This window comes from Carettochelys insculpta, chromosome 22, assembly GCF_033958435.1.
Source record: "Carettochelys insculpta isolate YL-2023 chromosome 22, ASM3395843v1, whole genome shotgun sequence".
Taxonomy (NCBI): domain Eukaryota; kingdom Metazoa; phylum Chordata; order Testudines; family Carettochelyidae; genus Carettochelys; species Carettochelys insculpta.
Genome location: NC_134158.1, coordinates 17,427,905 through 17,448,984, shown reverse-complemented (window position 1 = coordinate 17,448,984; position 21,080 = coordinate 17,427,905). Strand labels below are relative to the sequence as shown.

General features: G+C 47.9%; 2 protein-coding genes across 7 annotated transcripts in view; both read left to right on the top strand.

Annotated features, from left to right (window-relative positions):
- NKPD1 (NTPase KAP family P-loop domain containing 1) overlaps positions 1 to 4,269 on the top strand; it is a 33,623-nt gene extending 29,354 nt beyond the window's left edge. Inside the window, 1 exon segment of the mRNA XM_075017910.1 lies at positions 2,561 to 4,269. Coding sequence (XP_074874011.1) covers positions 2,561 to 4,269 — 1,709 coding nt within the window.
- A 4,930-nt stretch (positions 4,270 to 9,199) lies between these two features.
- On the top strand, positions 9,200 to 19,623 carry LOC142025223 (uncharacterized). Of its 6 annotated transcripts, none has more exons than XM_075017819.1 (3): positions 9,200 to 9,260; positions 12,465 to 12,578; positions 16,574 to 19,623. In XM_075017819.1, exons 2-3 carry the CDS (start codon positions 12,500 to 12,502, stop codon positions 17,443 to 17,445), a joined length of 951 nt encoding a protein of 316 aa, XP_074873920.1. In that variant the 5' UTR covers positions 9,200 to 9,260; positions 12,465 to 12,499; the 3' UTR covers positions 17,446 to 19,623. The 6 variants fall into 6 exon arrangements, with proteins under 6 accessions (XP_074873920.1, XP_074873925.1, XP_074873921.1 ...); XM_075017824.1 differs by having other exon boundaries at positions 16,577 to 19,622; XM_075017820.1 differs by lacking the exon at positions 9,200 to 9,260 and adding an exon at positions 9,316 to 9,386.
- The last annotated feature ends 1,457 nt before the right edge of the window (positions 19,624 to 21,080 follow it).

The window sequence follows — 21,080 nt, the reverse complement described above, 5'->3', positions numbered from 1 at the left end:
TCAGCAGGAAAATTAACTCCTTGCTCACCTGCAGAGGGGAAAGTCCGAGGGTGGGCCCTAGGGATGGGAATGGTTAACCAGTAACGGATGAGTCTTACAGGTTCCAGTTAACTGTTAGGTGCTGAAGCAGCGCCCCCAGCATGGGCAGGGGATTGTTCCAACCCTGCCAGGCCACCGCAGGTTGGGGGCAGCCCCTGTCTGCAGCAGCCTGGGGAGAGGCAGGCTGGAGCAGCCCCTCTGCTGCAGACGGGGGCTGCTCTGGCCAGGATGGAGAACCCCAGCCCTGGCACACCAGGGACCGGGGTGACTTCAGCCATGCTGGAGTCACTCCACCCCTACTCATGGCAGCACTATGCGTAGGGAAACTCCAGTTGGGATGGAGCCTGGTCCACTGTGTGCCAGGGATCAGGGCACTCCAGTTGGGCTGGAGCAGGCCCAGTCCCTGGTGAGCTGCAGGCAGGTGAGGGAGAGATGGGAGCAGCCCCCCAGCTGACCTCTGCCCTTAATTGGTTAAACAATTAACCAGGCTTTTACATCCCTAGTGTATCCCAATGCACAGCTCCCACGAGAGCTGGCCGAGCTGCAGCAAAAGTCAGCAGGGAGCTATTTCAAGAGCTGGCAGGGACCGCAGCTGTGCAAGGACAGTACCTGTAAGAAACTGACAGGTACTTTCACCCTGCACGCCCGTAGACTGAACACAGCAGCCCAGGAACAACCGCGTCAAAGCCGTGTCCCCAGCTCTGCAGTGTGATTCTCTGCGCACGCTGCCCACCACACATGCAATGGGCTTTGCCGCTGCTGTAGAACATTTCAAGCGCCCGTCGAATTTCCTGCCCCCGTCACACACCAGCCCTCCGTACTGCCCTGGGTGTCTGCCTGTTTGGGATGACTCCCAGAGATGCATGGGCTGTGACAATCCAGGGCACAAGCATATCTTTTTCAGGCCATGTACAAACTTGTAACACAGGCCTCTGGCCACACCCACACAATTTGCAGCCTGGGCTGGACACCCCGGCTACAGCCTCTGGGACGGGGTGAAGTGGACCCTTTTCCCCCTCCTGTGGGGGCTCTGGCTGCATCTTTCAGGCGGAATCCATTTTATTTTTCCCGACTCGTCTCCAAATCCATGTAGGTCCCTTCCTGTTAGTTCTCCAGCTTCCACGTTTTCAGTGCCTCTCAGTTTAGAATCACCTGCCCTTTTTTCTAACAGGCTCTGTATCCCCTTTCTCCAGATCAGGGGTCAGCAACCTTTCCGAGGCTGAAATTCCACCTTTTGACCTCTGCATACGGGCCGAGTGCCGGTGATACTTTTTAAAGTCACTAATAGGCCTACTTACAACAGCTTCATTCGTAAAGCGGCAGAGCTTTGCCGTTTAGGTGGGGGTCGGTCGCATTAGCTGGGCATTTGTTAATCCACAGGCGGCCTGGCTTGAACAAGCTCCTGGCTGCAGGGGGGAGGAGGGTCAGGGTGGAGGTCCTGCCTCACCTGCCGATGAAAATCAGCTCACACGCCGCTCTCAGCCCCTGTGCCAGGGGTTGCTGCCCTGCGCCACAGCTCATTAAGGAACATGTTAAACGAAGTAGGAGCAAAGCTAGCACCTGTCCCTCGGCAGAGTTCATGTCAGATACAAGGGCTCCATTTCAGGAGGGCAGCAGCTGTCTGCCACTTGCTTTTCTTTCCCTGACTATCAGGGAGTGAGGGGAAAGGACCCCGACTGCAAATTACTCCTCCGGCCCCTCCCCTCCCCTCCCCAGCCAGCAGGGAGGGGCATGAACACAAGCCCTGTCTTTCCCCTTCACTCCCTTCCATGGTGGGGGGGGGGACACAAGAAGAAGAGCGAGTGGCCTCCCGGTATGCACAGCTGCCGCCCCTCAACGCCCCCGCCCGCCAGAAATGGTGCCCTTGCCCAGATACCCAGCAAGACAACAAACCACGTGACCCGCTTGACACGGCCTTGGCACCTGCCCTCTGCCCCCTGGCCGCACGCAGGAGTGACACTCACTCAGCAGGACAGTGGGTTTATTAGCCGACAGGACACAGCATTTTACAGAGGAGTCAGTGCAGCTGGCAGGGACAGCCAGTCCCATCCATGCTGGGGAGAGGAGCCCGGAGCCGGGGCCTGGCCCCTTCCTTTGTCTCTCTCTCTCCCAGCCCAGACTCACTGCTTTCCAACACCCAGTTCGAGTTCAAACCCCTCAGGCTCCACCTCCTCTCTGCAAGTCCAGAGGTGTCACCTGGTCCCCTGGTTACCTTCAGCAGGAGCCCCCCACCCTCTGTGAGCCCCCCACATACACACAGGTATCTCCCACTCTTTTGTCAAGGACAGGGCCATGCAGCAGGAGAACCAGGAGTGTTCCCTGTAAGCTGAGTGGTTGGGCAGCCACGTGAGAGATATGCAGGTGCTGCCCAGCTGATTAGCTGAGCACCCCCAGCCGGCAACCTGTGTTTCTATGGGTGGTGCACAGGCCTCAGTGTACGTAACAACATTTATTCTGCACATGGATGGGAAAAATGAGAGGGAACCCAGGTAACAAGCTGTTTTGTTTTCTGCTTCTTCAGCCTTCTTGCTTGAGGAATCCATTCGGAGAGAAGAAGAGGCCCAGCGAACATTGAACCAAAAGCCGAGGAGACCTGAAGGTTGGGGCTACATTAATCTCCTCTGGTACCTGCTCTTCTACCAGCCAGTGATCACTGAGGTCCATCTCAGGAGGGAGAACATTGAATTCATCTTCATCCGGTTCAGTGCTTGGCAATACGCCGGCAGCGACAAACTGTGGGCCGGGCTGGTGACCACGCTCTGTCACAGCATTCGCAAGCACTTTGGCGCCTTGCCTCTGAGCTTCTACCATGTGATGGGGAAAAAGCCCCGATTTGCCTGTGGCTTTAGCGAAGACGAATGGCTTCTCAACAAGCAGACCTGCCTCATATTAGCAGGTCTTTTTTTTGTCTTAATAGTGGGCGTCATCCTGCTGTTGGTGGCGGCCTTTGTTCCGGGAGTAAAAGACAGCAGCTCATTAACAGCCATTGGCGGCACTACCACCACCTTGTCTGGGTCAGGGATCTTGGTGACCGTTTTCTCGGTGGTGAAGAACATGGTGATCAGCCAGAAGCACAGAATTGAGAAGCTGACCAACAGCGAGAAGTTCAGCAGCCACCTCGGCTTCATGAGTGAAGTGAAGAAGGAAATTGAGATGCTGACCAGCTTTGTGTATTTCATGGAGATCTACCAGAGACGGCGGCTGCGCATCGTCCTGGAAATCACCAGCTTGGACATGTGCTACCCCGAGCGGGTGGTGGGGGTTTTGAATGCCATAAACACTCTGCTCTCTGATAAGCACGCCCCCTTCATTTTCATCCTAGCGATCGATCCCAGCATCATCACCTCCTGCTTGGAGCAAACAACCTGCATGAAAGGCATGGCCGACAACGGGTACCTCTTCCTCAACCGCACGGTGACCTTGCCTTTCTCAATCCCCAAGCTGGGCACCAAGTCCAAGCTGCAGCAGCTGCAGGATGCCGTGCAGAGCCGGGAGGACCTGATGTATACGATCATCACCAGAAACATGGAAAGGGGAGTCAGGAGCGTGAAGGGGAAAACAAATCAGCTGGTTACGATGGAGTCACCCGTCGAAATGGACCACAGTCAAATCGATGCTCTAGCGATGAGGTACACCCACGACGCATTTCATGCCCTGCACGATGTCACTGACTGCCTCTACCAGTACATTCCTGACAGCATCATCCAAATGAGGAGGATAGTCAACACCATTCCCATCACCATCCGACTCCTGCTGCTGCAGAACAGCATGAGACATACAGTGTCTGCAAGGGCTGCTGCAGCGTGGGTGGTCATGGCTAACCAGTGGCCGTGCCGCTTGAGTTGGGTGCTGCAGTGCCTGGACGACACGCAGCAGATGCGACCCTGGGAGGAGGAGTTCAGGAACCAGCTTTTATGGAGTGTCTTTGTGGAAAACTGCAAGGAGCTGTACTCCATGCACACAGTCCTCCACAACATCCTCGCCTTGGATGGGGACTCAGAGCTGTTTCAGATATTTTTGTCAAAGGATTTTCCTTTCACTGTACAGGAGGCCAGCACCTTCCTGAAAGCCACGATCAACCTGGACCATTCAATAAGACATAAATTGGGACTACTACGAGGACTTAATTCACTGAAAAAGGTGTGTGAGACAGGCGGAGCTATGTCTTCAGATAGGTCTGTCATCACCTCTGTGGGTGTGCAGTGTTCTGACACAGATGCAGCCTATTAAACAACAGCAAAGACGTTCGTTATTTACCTGCAAAAGGAAGAAAAAAAGAAGTTACAGTCTCTAAACTATTGAGTGTCTCAGTGAAAATCTGTCTGCTGCTGCTTTAGACGAAATTTTCAGCTGGCCTCACCTAGGTAGTGATGTCAAAAACTACTTAAACGATGCTGGTTCTCATGTCTGAGAGTACACAGTGCTCACCTGAGTAACAGACTAAGAGGTCCTTGTTAAGAAAGTTGGGCCAGAGAATTGGGAGCTCATCTGAGCACGGGCATTCTACCCACTTTGCTTGCTGGCTTCAGCAACATTGCTAAAGCCAAGGTTTATTCGGGTGCTTGTGCAGCGTTCTCTGCAAACTGTGCCCTCATGCGGCCACTCAGATTCCAATGCCGCCCAGCTGATTAGCAGAGCCCTCAGAGCAAGGCTAGTTTTGTTTCTATAAGTGGTGCTCAGTCGCACGGGCCTCGTTGCACATAAAAATATTTGTTTTGCACATTGCTGGCAAAAAAATATGCTCATGCATGGAAAAGGTTAGCGGGAACATGGGTGGCCAGTTTCAGTTGTTTTAAGCTAGACATTCAAAAGCCAGAGCCCACTTTTGACAGAAGTTTTCCCTAAATATTTAAGTGTGATAGAATTTTGCTCACAATTCTTGTACAGGTTGAATCTCTTGTCTGGCCCTCTTAGGCCCAGCAACATCTGTGGTCCAGAGTGATTTTTAATTAGCTGGAGGTCCATTTATCATGGGTGTGGCCAAGTTTCCCGCAGTCCCATGAAGTTTGTTTACAGCCCCCAATCCTGGCTCTCAGTGTTCTGTGCTGTTATTTAGCTGTATTTTAAACATAAACGTCTAAGAGCCCAGCAAGCAGTGGAAATGTTGGCAATGCTACTAGATCATATTGACCTCCTGTGGTTTGGGAAATTCCCTGGTTCGGCACCAGTCAGATCCTGAGGGTGCCGGACTAGAGAGGTTCAACCTGTAGTGAATTTGCACATGTAAACCTGTTGGCAACTTTTCAAAGTCAGGCTTTAGACAAACACCACTAGTTTCCTCAAGTATTGTAAACACTGAGCCAAAGCCTTCCCTGAGCCGATCCCACACGACTTTGACCTAGTATTAAGCAGAAGTTGCCCTTGACCTGACATGAGGTGTGTAAGTGAGCAATAACTGATCTTCATTCCCTTATTCAGGGTAGAACATTACAACTTCCCATTCTTAGCGCTGCGGGCACGACTGGCTTTGAGCACCTGCATTTTTCGCCTTGGGGAACCTGAGACAGGCGAGAACAACTGACAGGCTCTTTAAAACAAAGTAGCTACGTCTACACTAGAGACAAAACCCCATTTTTGTTGACAAAACTCATGGAGCGACCACACTGAGAAGGTGTTCCGGTGACACTCTGAACTCGGCACTGTGGTTGATGCCTTTTGCCTCTCCCCACGAGGCACAACACCTTTCTCGACAGAATCTGTCGACAAAAAAGCCATGTGGACACTTCAGGGGCCCTCTGCCAATAGCCAGAGCTTCCGGGTCACCGGGCAGCCCTGTCTGCTGTACTTCCGGTTGGCCGTTCTGTCAAGGGAGCAGCTGGCCGCTCTCTGTCGACAGAGCGCATCAACATAACGATGCGCTTTCCCCTGTGGCCCCCATCTGTCGACAGACGTTTGGGCGGAAGATCTCTTCCGACAGTCACTTCTGTCAACACCTTGCTGTAGAGTCGACATAGCCAGCGTATTCATCTAGTGAGCAGCTGAAGCAAACCCTTACAGAAAATGTGATTATAAAGCAACAGCCCTCCTGCATGTTTAATCTCATCTAGTCTGACACCCACACCTGCTGGCAAGGGGAGGGCAAAAGGGCAATGACATTGGGGCCCACCAATTTAAAAGGGCTCTAGCTGCTGCCAAAACTACTGCAGCAGCGGTAGCTGCTGAAGTCCCAGGCTCTTTAAATCCCCTTCAGAGCCCCAGGCAGTGCCCTCCTGGCGGCTCTCCCTGGCGCTATCCTTTCTGCCTGAGACCCTGTCACTTCTGGGAGCACAGAGCCAGGCCTGCCACCTTACCCAGGAATCCAGCAATTCTGTCAGCCGTCCTGCTTATCCCTCTCTGTAAGCTAAGTTATACAGGCCTTCCTCTTGATTTTTAGGCAGCAAACTGAGCCAGTTCTAGCCTGCCCAGATTCCCCTGGGTCTGTGGATCTTCCCCCACTTGGCTTCACTATTACAAGAAGTCAAGACCGGGCAGGAGTGGGCCAGACTGATGGGTCGCCCTGGTTCCCACTGCCACAGTGAGTGGGGAGGAGGGCGAGCTCTGATGCTGCCCACGCCAGGCCCCTAGTAATCCCCTGGGCCACCCTGGGAAACATCCGTGGTACAGCTGAGGATGCTGCTGGGGGGCATCCCAAAGTGCAGGGCCTGGGCAGCCGCTCTGAATCTTATGGACAGGGCAACTCTGCCTGCAGGAGACAAGGAGGGATGGATCTACTCCTGCATTTGCTTCCTGCCCAGCAATTGGAGTTATAGTCCAGTAAAAGCTCTGTTACCAAGCCTTCAATTAATCAGCATTTCTGATCTCTCCCATCTTCAGTCTAATAACCAGCCCTCTGATCCTGCCCGCGTACTATGCAATTGTATGTCTCGCACTCCACTTTCATGCAAAAGAGGCCAGTGACAAGGAAGCAAGCTAAAATCAGGAATTTATTTAAAGAAAAGCAGATTCCAGGGTGGGTCACAGAGTCATTACAGTCGCAGCCCAATCTCCTGCACCTGCTACAATTACACTGATAACTGACATTGATAACAACAGCCCTGAGGCACTGCATGGCCCTGACACGCCTTTTGACTCATCAAAGATTAAATTCTGTTCTGTACTGTTTTAGTGTTAAGTGTGTTTGTACTGCTCTGGGCATATGCCATATGCTGCCCATAGTGATATGTCAATATCATAAGACATCCTACTGTATGGAAACCTTTGCCTGTAGAAACCAATCACTCAGCAGTGCAGTACTACTACTAGATGCTGGAGTACTTGGATATTATTTTATACTTCTTTTCCATTTTACGGTATTCTAATTCTTTAAAAATTGCTATTCCACTGGTAAAATATAACCGGAATATTTAATTAACTGTCAGAACGCCCCACCCCCCATTCCTCCAATGTATCGGCTAACAGAACTCTTTCTATGCTGCTACCGTTTGCCCACACAGTGAAGGGTCCTGGGCCCTGGGAAAGGCAAGAAGGTAGCTCTGGTAAAGATCATTGTTTTGCAGGGTTCCTATTGTTCACCCAAGGAGCTGGGAGACCATCACTCCCTAAAGAGAGGAAATAGCTTATTTTGAAATTATGCTGCTCCACACCAAATGCATCTCAGAATAGCTGAGTGGTATTTCAAAAGAGTGTCCAGACACAATGCAGCCTATTTCGAAACCAAGACATTGGACGCACGGTGGCTTATTTTGAAATAGGCTCTATTCCCTGTCTACATAGCCCCTATTTCGAAATAAGAGCTGTTCTGCATACAATGACATTTATCGAGTTCAAAATAAGCTGTCCGTTAGTTCAAAATTATTTCCAAATAGTGCTTGTGTTGTGTAGATGCTTGCAAATTAATTTTGAAATAGTGGTCATTATTCTGAAATATCTTTGCTGTGTAGACCTACCCTAAGGTGCCACAAGACTGCTTCTTGCTTTTGAAGTTACAGCTTCTCCTCTCAGACTTTTTACATGCTTTGGAAATCACATCCAGCCCCTCTGAGGAAATACAAAGTTCGGTTTAAACAATCATCCTCAACTTTGCCTTGGTGAATGTGTGCATTTAAATAAAGTCGCTGTTTATTTCATTTCACAGAAGTGATCTGGTATTAAAATATAACATTATAGCCATGTAAAATGGACACTCCTGAGTTCCTAGTGCCATCTTGTGGTTAAAAGACATCACACAGCAGCATTAGCGGGGGAATTTGAAGCAGAAAGAGGGAACAACAAGAAGTCTTGTGGCACCTTATAGACTAACAGATATTTTGGAGCATAAGCTTTTGTGGGCAAAGACCAGCTTCATCAGATGCATGAGTGGGGGGGTTGGTTTCAGAGGCGTATTTCAAGAGTGGGGTCCCAGTAAGAGGGAGGGCCATATAAAACAATAAAGAGAGCAGTCCTAGAATATTCTGTCTAATTCTCATGCCCACATTTTGAAAAGGCCGATGTAAAACTGGAGAGGGTTCACCAAAGAGATATAAAGAGAAACTAAAAGAACTCAGTCTACTTCACCTACTGAAAAGAAGGCCATGTCATGGCTTGATCATGGCTTCTACAGAGACGCTACTGAATCTAGCAGACACTACGTAAAACTTTGTTAAAAACCCTGTGTGTCTTAGGAGTCTCAGTGCCATTTTCAATATGTGGGAGGTTCCTAAATGACCTGGCTATTTTAAAATTTTACCCATAATTTCACTGCAAATGGGATGTAAGTGACTTACCGGGTTTGGGGCAGAAAAATTCTCAAATACACAAATATGGGGTTTCCATTTTCTGGCTAACTCTAGACGCTACCGCAGGGCACTGGAGGGAGAGGCAATGACTCCTGCAAGGGAGTGGGAGACAGGAGCACAGTGCATTTGCCTTGGGGTGCATTTGAGATGGGGAGCAAATTGGTTCAGGCATAAGAGAGACCTGCAAATATTGGGCCTGTCCCGAGGGAACCGGGATGTCTGGTCACTGAAAGCGCCGCAGATCCCCACCAGTCCCAGCTACCCCTGGGAACGCAGCGCGACCCCTGGGCGCCCCTAGGGCCGCACGAGCCCCGGGCTCTGACAGCGCCTCGCAGGGGTCTGGCGCGGGAAGGGTTAAACCCGTCGAACTCCGGCGGCCCTGTGTGCTAGAGCGGCCCGAAGGGGGAGGGAGGGTACGTCAGGGCCACTTCCGCCCTGCACCGGAAGCCGCTCCCGGGACCTATCCCTCAGGCTGCCTGCCCTGGGCGCAGCCCCGCGGCCGGAGCGGTGAGTGGGGGGCGGGGCGCGGGCTGAGGGCCTCGGGCCCGGCCCTCCCCTTGGTGCCCCGCCGCCTCAGCGCCCTCGGCCTCTCCCGCGCCGCCCAACGGAAGCCCCTGAGGCGAAGAAGAGACGGTGGCGGCAGACTCCGGCCCTCGCCAGGGGCGGGGCGGAGGGGGGAGGGGAGCGAAGCTGGCGCTGCCCCCGGTGGAGGGAAGTGCTGAGGACGGAGCAGCCGTGGCCCGGGGGGGGGGGGGGGGGGAGGGTAGCCCAGTGGTTAGAGCCTTGGCCCGGAAAATCCCGGGCCGTGAGCTCGAGCGTGGAGGGGCCGTTCCAAGGCCTGGGGCAGGTTAGATTAAAAAAAATAAATCCACCAGGGGTAGCGGTGGGCCCTGCTGGGAGGGGGAGGGACTGGAGGGGGTGGTCTCTGACGGTGCCTTTCCTCGTATAGGGCTCCCTGTTCCAGAGAAGTCAGGGGCTCCTTAGGTGCATTCAGGTTGGCAGGGCCACCTGCCCTGTCCCTGAGAGCTGGGGTAGATCAGGAAGCAGAAGAATCAGTCTTAGAGCCCTGAATGTTACCTTCAAGGACTGGCAGAGAAGGGGTGGTATCCCACAGGGCTGGAGCAGCACAAACGTAGTGCCTCTGTTCAAAAGAGGGGAGCAGATAGGACCTTAGGAATGGGAGAGGAGTCAGGCTGCAGTACCTGAAAAGATACAGGAATAAATTATTAAACAGTTGTAGGAAAATAGGGTAATACATAAATAGCCAACACATATTTGTCAAGAATAAATGCCACAATAAACTGATTTCCCCCTTTAACAGGTTCATGGTGTAGAGAACAGAAGAAGGGCACACTGTGTCAAACCAATGGTCTATCTAGCTTAGTACAATATTCTGTCTTCTGACAGTAGCAGGTGCCAGATGTCTCAGAGGAAAAGAACAGGGTAATTAGCAAGTAATCCATCCCTTATCCAGTCCTAGTTGATGGCAGGCACTGGTTGAGGGACACCCAGAGCATGGTGTTGCATCCTTTACACGTTAGCTGATAGCCATTAATGTACCAGTACTCCATGAACTTACCTCATTCACTTTTGAGCTCAGTAATGCTTTTGGCATTTACAATATCCACTTTCAAAGAGTTCCACAGCTAACTGAATATTATGTGAAAAAATACTTGTTTGTTTTAAATCTTCTACTTATTAATCTCTTTTGGTGACTTCCAGGTTTTTCATTTTTGTTTTTTGTGCAAATAAATAACTAACATTTCCTTATTCATTTTCTCCACATTAGTCATGATTTTATAGAGCTTTATCATATCTCCCCTTAGCCATCTCTTTTTCAAGCTGAACAGCCCCAGTCTTTTCAATTTTCACATGGAAGCCATTCTGTATCCCTCTAATAATTTCTGTTGCCTCTCTTTACGTTTTCCACTTCTATTCTCCCTTTTGTGAGATGGGATGACCAATACTACATGCAGTATTTAAGGCGTAGGTGCACCAGGGATTCACCTAGTGGCATTGTCTGTCCCTCTCCTAATGGTTCCTAACAGTCAGCTAGCTTTTCTGACTGCGGTGACAGATGCAATGAATGTTTTCAAGAATTCTATGATCTTTTCCTGGAGTGCTAAACCATTAGTTTAGATTGCCACATTTTGTATAGGTAGCTGGGATTATGTTTTCCAGTGAGCACCTCGCATTGGTAAATATTGAATTTCATCTGCCCTTTTGTTGCCCACTCACCTAGTTTTGTGAGATCCCTTTGACAGCTTTGGACTCAACGAGATTGAGTTTTGTATTGTGTATGGTGCTCACCTCTGTTTCTAAATCATTTAAAAGTATGTTGAGCATTACTTACCCAGTAATGATGCTTAGAGAATGATGCTATTCAGCTCTCTCTGCTTGATAAACTGGCCATTTATTCCTCTGTTTCCTGTCTTTTAACCAATTAGCAATCCATGAAAGGACCTTCCCTCTCATTCCACAGTTGCTCTTTTTGCTTAAGAAGCACAAACATAGCAACAGAGGGAAGCAATAGATCTGATTGCTTGACTTTTAACAAAGTCCCACATGACAGTCCCATAAGCAAACTACAGAAATGTGGCCTAGATTTGTTTACTGAAAGATAGGTGCACAACTTACTGAAGGAAAAAACCCAAAGACTAGTTATCGGAGGTTCACTGGGTTAGCATGGGCCTGGCACTATTCAACATTTTCATTCATGATTTGGATAATGGAGTGGATAGTAGGCTTATGAAATTCACAGGTGACACTAATCCAGTAGGAGTTGTAAGCACTTTGGAAGATGGGATTAGAATTTAAAATTGAATCAGAAAGAAGTCCAAACTACTCCACTTACAAAAGAAAAATCAAATGCACAAATACCAAAAGAGGACTATCTGCCTAGATATTTGTACTGCAGAAGAGGAACTGGATATTGTGGCAAATCATAAACTCAACATGAGCCACCAATGTGAAGCAGTGGCAAAAACATGACTCATTCTGGAGTGTATTAACAGGAGTGTTGTAAGTCACTGGAGATAGTTGTTTTGCTCTGACTTTGCTGAAATATTGTGTCCAATTTTGTGCATCACACTTGGACTGGAGATCATCCAGAGGAAAGCAGGAAAATCATAAAAGGTTTTGACAGCCTGATCACTGAGAAAATGTTAATAAATAAAAGAGCTGGGCATGTTTACTCTTGAAAATAAACAACAGTGCAGACACAAGAAGTCCTCAAATATATTAAGGGCTGTTACAAAGAGAATAGTAGTCAGTTGTTCTCCAAGGCTGGTTTTTAAGACTAGGCTGGACAAACACTTGATATGATCTAAATAGATCAGGTCCTGCAGGGGGCATTGAGGAAGGGCTGGGCTGGGCTGACCTACATGAGCTGTTGAGATCCCTTCCAGCCTTACATTTCTATGATACTGAGAGGTCTGTTGGAAGCATGTGGATAGATTATCCCGTATCTCCTATTGTGTGGTTCTTACATCATCTTCTGAAACATCTTTAGCCGACTACCATTATAGAAAGGGAACTAGACTAAATGGACCCTGGGTCTGAGCCAGTTAACAATTCCTAGTTTCTGCATCCATTTTCCCGCTCCTGTAAATACATACCAACATCCACCCATGAAAAGGATGAGTCTAAATCACGGACCACTGCAGCTAAAATGTATTTGGGGAATACTGAATGGGCCTCTTTGCTTTGCAGGGAGTGGAATTGCTGACTCTGTTGTGGTCATCCAAATGGCAAAATGGGAAGATCTGTGGGTCCCAAGTTTCAAGGACTTCAAGGAAAGGAAACTCTCAAAAGACACCAATACAGGTGAGAAGTAAGTTAAGCCAACTGAGGAACCATCTCCCTATCAAGTACAAGGCTGGCATTCCAGCAAAGCCTTGCAACTCTCTCACCGTTCTGTTGATTTCAACTGGTTCATAGAGCTTATGGCTAGAAGGGGTTAAAAATTAAATAAATCCAGACAAGGGAAATGACAGCAGCATTAAAAAAAATAAAGAAAAAAGTTGCTAAATTGATGACAATGAGGTCTAATCTGCAGCTAGGAAATACAAATGACAACAGGGATCAATGAAAAATATCAGGTGACAGAAAAAACTAAATTTATTTCTGTCTCAGCAACAAAAAAGTCTACAAATTATACAGATCAGCTAATAAATTAAGAAAGCAATACGGTTGGACGTGCTGCAAAAAAGGCAGAAATATTGAATAAGTAAGTCTCCTGTGTGGAAATGAGTAGAACGAGGTGTTCACACCTTACAGTGATATCGTTCTATCAGCAACTATTAAACATATTTACACCAGCAGGACCAACAATTTGTAATTAAAACAAAAACAAGTAAATGAGCTCGCTGAACCATTCATGTTGATATTTATCCAGTCTTGGAATGCCAGGAAAGTTTCAGAGGACTTGGAAAAAGCTGATGGAACAATATTTTAATAACTAGACTCACTTGGGTAAAATAATAAGGCTTTTAATATAACTAAATGCAAGTGCATACACCTAGGAATGGAGAATGTAAACCAGGGTGGAAAAAATACAGCCATCAGGGACTTTAGGGCAGTTTTCCTCCCTGCCACAGCTCCACACACTGCTCAGAGTGGCTGGTAGCTGGAATCAGCTTGTATGTTTGCATGGCACGTTCCATGGCCTCTGTCCCCAGCACAATCTTCACAGTTCCCATTGGCCACAAACCAGCCAATGGGAGCTGCAGAAACAGTGCTTGTGGGTGTGTACATCATGCAGAGACCTGCTGCCCTCACCAAGGGTCCACAGCAGACAGGAAGCCTGCCTGAGGGTCCCACTGGGCTGACAGCTGAAAGCCATCTATGGTACGTGCCTTCCAGACAGAGCCTGCATCTGGCACCCCACCACCTCCGGCACCTCAACCCTTGACCCAGGTCACAAGCCCCTCCTGCACCAGGTCACAAGCCCCTCCTGCACCAGATCACAACCTGCTTCTGCCTCCCACCTTCCTCTCAGACCCTGCACCCCCTTCTACAGCACTCCCCCAGGTCAGAATCTTCTCCTGCACCCAAACCCCCTTCCAGATCCTGCACCCCGATTCCCTATGCTGAGCTCCCTTCTGCACCCAGTCTGCATCCCAGGCCCACTCACTCAAATGAATATCATAGAGAAGTACATCCAACGACCACTTACAAATTCTTGGAGTGCCCTGCCCTCATCAAAAATTATTTCCCACCCCTGCTGCAAGCAGTATATACAGGATAGGGCGCACTATCCCGGGGGTTGACACACTGAAAAAGATTTGGCAGCGGTGATAGATAATCAGCTGAACATGAGTGAACACAAGCTCCCACAGCAACGCAGGGACTGAAAGGGAGTGACCTTAGGATGCCCATGCCAGAATTTGATCAGCTGTAGGGAAGCTAGTGTAGCTGTGTATTTGGCACAGGCAGATCCCTGCTAGAATACTGTGTTTTGTTCTGGTGTCCACACTTCAAGAAGAATGTTGTTAAATTGGAGGAAGTTCAGAAAAGAACTATGAGAATGACGAAAGGACGAGAAAACCTGCCTTATAGCAACAGACTCAAGGAGCTCCACCTATTTAGCTTAACAAAGAGCAGGTTGAGGGGTGACTTGATTGCTGCCTACCTGGGGAACATATATTTAATCATGAGCTCATCAACATACCAGAGAAAGGAATAGCACAGTCTAAAGGCTGGGGGTTAGTTCAGACTGGAAATAGGCATACATTTTTAACCATGAGGATAATTAACCATTGGAAAAAATCTGAGGATTCAGATGGAATCTTCATCAATGTCAATCATTTACTCAAGCGTGCCTGTGTTTCTAAATGATATGATCTAGGAAGTATTTTGGCCTGGTTCTATGACCTATGTTATGCAGGAGACCTGACTGGATGATCACATCTCTTATAGTCTTGCATCCTTTGAGCTAGTTTAGTGTGATCTTGTTCCAAACACAAATCAGGGAGGGGCTGACATGGGACTCAGTCTGTCAATAATTAAAGAATTGTAGCACAATGTGATTTTATGGACAATAGGCCTGGTCATATAGGAATTACCTTTTTTTTTTTTTCATAATGTTTGGTTTATACAGGTCATTGTATTGTGATAATATACATAGCGTCTATAATGTATGTCTTGGAACAAATTTTGAAAGAAAACACAGTTAAGTACAGAGGTAAGCAGTAACTGGACTAAAATAAAACATGGTTTTAGAAAAGGAAAGTAAATCCTAACCAAATGGATCTCCTTCTTTGAGAAGATAATGGAATTTGAAGACAAAAGAAATTCACTAGATCTACTCTATATGGATTTCAGTTAAGACATTCGATACAGTTCCACACAGGATATTATTAATTACACTCAAGAAGATGGGGATTAATATGATAATTGCAAGGCGGACAATGAACTGGTTGAAGCAAAGAGTGGTGAATTTTCAGACTGGAAATATGCACACATTTTTAACCATTTAAGGATAATTAAATCACTGGAACAATTTTAAAGGATTGAAAATCATTTACTATCAAAATGAACCTGAGCAATCATCATCAAGTCAGATGTTTCTAGTGGGGTCCCACAGGGCTTTGTTCTTATTCATTAGCAGAGAGCCTCAGGCGTCACTCATGGGGCCAGTCTTACTTAACATTTTCATTAATGAGCTTGGCACAAAGTGGGAGTGTGCTAACAAAATTGTGACATTTCGAAAAGCTGGGAGGTATTGCCAATACAGAGGAGCTCCAGAATGTCATACAAGAAAATATGGGTGACCTTGAAAATTTGAATAATAGAAGTGTAATTAAATTTAATATCAGTGTCATACACTTAGGGACTAACAAGAATTTTTGCTATAAATTGGATACTTACCTGGTGGTAGCAACAGAGAAGAACGACGGGTGGTGTAGGTTGAACACAGGATCAGTATAAGCCGCCCATATGAGATGGCCATGAAAAAGGCTAATGCAATCTTAGGATGCATCAGGCAAAGTATTAATACCATTATACAAGGTATTAGTGAGACCTCATCTGGAGAGCAGTTCTGAGCGCTCATATTTAAGAAAGATTAATTCAAACAGGTGCAGGGAAAGGCAACTAGGACAATCTGAGAAATGGAAACCCCTGTTATGAGAGGAGACTCAATGAATTTGGCTTTTTTAGCTTAATCAGACAAAGAATGAGGAGAGGTTTGATTCCCCACTAAAAACACATCAAAGGGGTATGTCCCAGGGAGGGAGGGAAATTATTGACATCAAATGCCAGTATGGACACAAGAGCAGATGGCTATAAACGTCCATCAGCAAGCTTAGACTTGAAATTAGATGAAGGTTTCTGACCGTCAGAGGAGAGAAGTTCAACTAGTACCTTACTGTAACCAACAGCCGTCCCGCCCTCAGAGCGCACTGCTGCATTCCTTTAACCGGATTTCTGTGAGAGAGTCACTCTTGTCCCGTCACCTCCCTTTTCTGGGTTTTCAGACAGGCAGCCGAAGAACAGCTCTTCCTCATCTCTATTGGAGGGGACCCGGAGCAGTGTTCCCTGTAAGCTGAGCAACTTGGGTGGCTGCCCAGGAGAGAGTCAGGTGTCACCCAGCTGAGAGCACCCACAGCTGTCAGCGTGTGTTTCTACTGGTGAAGTACATCCCCGTATGCCTGGTTGCGTATCATTTTTTCCATCCATGGGTGAAGTGAATTTTGTTAAAGAGGGAACCCTGGCATAGAGTCCTGGCTCCCAGCTGCTACGTTTATGGTTGTTGTTTTATTTATTTGCATTTCCCCTTTCCCTGGGTTCAGGCAATTACTCTCAGCTTTTAATCCTAGCAGATGATGAGGTTGCCAGCGAGAGCGAGGAGGATAACCGAAGTCCTGAGCCAGAAGAGTCTGAGAAAGCAGAGCCTCATGAGCCATCAAGAAAATCCAAACTGGATGTTTCCCAGATTCAGCAAAGCTCAGAAGAGCAGCCACCCGAGCCTGTAGGGAAGAGACGGAGGAAGTCTGCTTCCCGAGCGAGAGCGGCAAGGAAGCAGCAGCGACTCCACAAAGGGGAGGTGCCCAACATGTGTCTGGAGTGTGGGAAGGTCTTTGGTCGGAAATCCCACCTCCTGAGACACCAGAGAACTCACCGGCGCGAGAAGCCGACCATCTGTAACGAGTGCGGGAAGAGCTTCAGCCGCAGCTCGACCCTGGTGGAGCACCAGCGCACCCACACGGGTGAGAAGCCCTACCAGTGCACCGCGTGCGGGAAGAGCTTCAGCCAGAGCTCCCACCTCATCACCCACCAGCGGATCCACACGGGCGAGAAGCCGTACCAGTGCACCGTCTGCGGGAAGCGCTTCCACCAGAACTCCCATCTCCTGACCCACCAGAGGACCCACACGGGCGAGAAGCCCTACCAGTGCACCCAGTGCTGGGAGCGCTTCAGCCGCAGCTACACCCTGACCCGGCACCAGCGGAGCCACACAGGGGAGCGGCCCTATCAGTGCCCTGACTGTGGCAAACGCTTCAGCCTCAACTCTACCCTCCTCAGCCACCAGAGGACCCACACAGGCGAGAAACCCTACAAATGCACCAAGTGCGGAAAGAGCTTCACCCGCAGCTCCACACTTGTCCAGCACCAGAGAACACACCTAGGGGACAAGATCTATACGTGCCCCTGCTGCAACAAGGTAGCCTGCTCCAGCCTGTTCTTCTGAGCTGGGGTGCTGGGCCCGTTCCAGCTGGTCCTGAGCTCGGGCACAGGACCAATCCAGCTTGCCGTAGGGTTCCTCTTTTCCTGTCTTTGGGGGATCATGCAGAGCAAGGACTGCCAAGGCAATTCGAGTTGCCTTTCCTGTAGAAATCATGACGAGCTCTGCTCCTCAGAAGGGGGACACTCACATTTGGTTTACCTTGGGTTCTAGTTCAGAGACTCTCTCTCTCTCTCTCTCTCTCTCTCGTGTGCTGGAGGAACATAATGCTTCCCTTACGTCTCCCATCTGATTTCAGAATACTACACATTTCAGTGGTGCTTGTCATTTAAGGATCTCGGTGCTTCTCACACACTAAGGCTAGGTCTACACAGCAAAATTATTTTGAAATAACGGCCCTTCTTTCCAAATAACTTTGCTTGCATCTACACAGTGCAACCCCTATTTCGAAATAGGTAAACCTCATTCCATCAGGAATACCCCCTATTTCAGACTATTTCAAAATATATACAAGGAATAGAACCCATTTTGAAATAAGTCATAGTGTGTCCAATGGGTCTTTTAGAAATAGGCTGTATTTTGTGTAGACACTAAGTGTTATTTTGAAATGTGTTTTGTGCATAGACAGTTATGTAGAACGCAAAGTCTTATTTTCAACAGTGACTTTGGATACATCAACGCTACCCGGTAGATTGAACCGGTCAGGGTCAATCTTCTGGGATTCGATTTTGCGCACCTAGTAGAGACACACGAAATCAAACTATCAGGGGTCAGCAGATGACCTTGTACTCCTCAGTCTTGTGAGGAGTTTCTCCTGTCAACCTCCCTCATTGAGGATGGACAGATAAGTCAATCATAGATAAGTTGATTCCAGCTACATAAATTCCATAGCTGGAATTGCCTAGCTACAATCAACTTTAAGGTCTAGTGGCCTTAGCAGCTGAAATTATTGACATCATTGATTTCAGTGGGCGTTAGAATCTGGGTCTTTGGCATTTGTCACTTTTGAGAGCATGAATTATCCCTCTAAGTCACAAGGGGTAGACTTGCAAATGGTACTTAGGCTGAATTCCATTGTGAGGCGGGCAGGGCACTGAGGAGCAAGGCACAGGTTGCCCAGAGCTAACTCCTTTTGTGCAGCAAATGCTATAATCTGCCCCCCTTCCCAGACCAGGATGATTCTAGCTGGGAACCATGCCTAGTGCTGGAGAGCACAGGGTTTACAGATAAAATACCAGGAAGGTGGAGATTTCAAGCAACTCCCGTGAGCTTATAATCTTCTGAGCAAGAAAAAAAGCTAAGACTCAGAATTGAGAGAGAGTGAGAACCTGAAAACAAACCATTACTTTGATTTTTGTAACAATAGTGCAAACTGTCATTGCAGCTTTGGCAACACAGTGCATCCTTGTATCTACACCACAACACGTGATTAGGGAGACCAAAAATCTTAGCAAGTGCATCATGTGTTTGTGTGTATGATCCCAGGGCATGTTTATTAAAGCAAAAGGCACCAAAAAGTCTTGTGCAAATGAACTGTTAGAAGTTGTCACTGTGGGATGGAACAGAGAAAAACGGAGAGGTTAATGAATTTGAAGATAAAACATAAAGAAGCTCTTAAATCTCTACAGAAACGAAAATGTCGTAAGCCTTTATAGAAATAATTGTGTTTAAGGAGGTAAACACTTCAGAATGAAGTGCAAGTTGCCTTTTCTTTTCAGAGAAGCTGAACACTAAAAATAGCAGTTTTCTGCATATGATATATTGAAATGCATATTGTATATATCCTGAGACACAGCAAGGCATTTTTTAAAAAGGATGAGACAGTGGTATAAACACTAGAGTGAACAGATGAATCTTAGAATGTTAACAAGCATGTAAGAATTTGGAGACCATCGATAATTTTTCGGGAACAAGGGCATAATTCTACCCTGAACTCTACAGTCCCGTCCCATCCCTCTGAAGGCAGTGAGGGTTCCTAGGACAGGACGCGCCTGTTTGAAGAAAATGCTTGACCTGATGGTGCAGCTACGAATTCCAGCTGAACAATAAACTACTTACTCATCTTACTACTGCTGTCAAGTATTTAGGGAATGCAAAGACCGTCACACACTCCTCCACAAATACTCCATGATCCCCTTTCATTCCAGGAGCCAGTCCTGGACAGAGTTGCAGGTTGAAGCCAACATACCACTCTGCTAACATTCCCCCCTCCATAACCTTGTGGGGGTCACCCTGATATAACTCATCCAGTGTGTACACCTCCTCTCAGCCCTTCCTCAGACTCTCACCCCAACCCTTGCAACAGTGTCCACTTGCAAACCTGCCAAGCAGAACAGCCATCTAGCCTCTCTGCAAATCTTGTCTGCAAATGTCTTTGAGGCTGTAGCTGTGGCTTGGTTCCATGGAAATAACTATGAACAAACCACATGGGCACCTTACGGTTTCAAATCACTCTCTCTTCACTGTAGACAAACACGCAGGCCTGGCCACATACACGCAGTCAGCTACTGGTATTTTAATAGATTCCGAGGCCAGGTGGGGTCATTGTGATCATGTAGTGTGACCTCCTCTATTGCACAGACCATAGGATTTCCCCTAAAATAATGCCCCACAGCCGATCTTTTAGAAAAACACTCCTGATTGAAAAATTGTCAATGCTGGAGCATCCTCTTTGACCTTTAACTACTGGAACAAATTTACCACTTTCACCATTTAAAAATTTATGCCCGATTTCCAGTTTGAATTTTTTTTTACGCTTCAACTTCTGGGCATTGGATCGTGTTACTCCTTCCTCTGCTAGTTTGAGGAACCCATTATTAAATAGTTGTTCCTTGCGTGCATGCTTATGGACTGCAATCAGCTCAAATCACAATCTTCACTTTAAGCCAGTTAGCTTGAGCGTCTCACTAGAATGCATGTTTTCTAATCCTTATCAGCAGAATCTGGCAACCCTGCACGTGGACAAAGGTAAACAAAAATGTCTTGTAGATGTAGTACCCAGAGGCACTGAGACCTCCTCTGGGGTGAGTGAAGTCTCTGCTCTACAGCTTCGGCTGGGAGCCAGCTGGCTCCCAGCCGAGGCTGTAGAGCAGAGACTTCACTCACCCCAGAGGAGGTCTCAGTGCCTCTGGGTGCTACATAGGCTACACACACAACCTTAACGGGCCACATGTGGCCCAACCACTGCTGGAGACAACGACTCACGTGTTCTGTATAAAAGCTGGAGGCAGGCAATACGTATAGCTGTTGGCAGGTTTCTGATCTAGGGTGGTGTTTATGTGACCCCGACTTATTTGCACTGCAGTGTCCAGGAAGTGGATCGCTCATGTGGACTGGTCCAGGCTGAGGTTGATGGTAGGGTAGAAATTGTTGGAATTCCTGTGGAATTCTTCAAGGGCCTCCATCCCATGGATCCAGCTGATGAAGTTTTCATCAGTGTAGCAGAGGTAGAGGAGGGGCCCAAGAGCTAAGTTCTAAGTCAGCCATAAAAACGTTGGTGCACTGACCTCTCTACTTACCTACACACCTCCAGCTTTCATCCAGAACACACCATGCTATCCACTGTCTAGAGCTAAGCCCTAAATTACAACCATTTGCTCCAATCCCTCACACAATACATACCAATCTCAATACACTAGGCT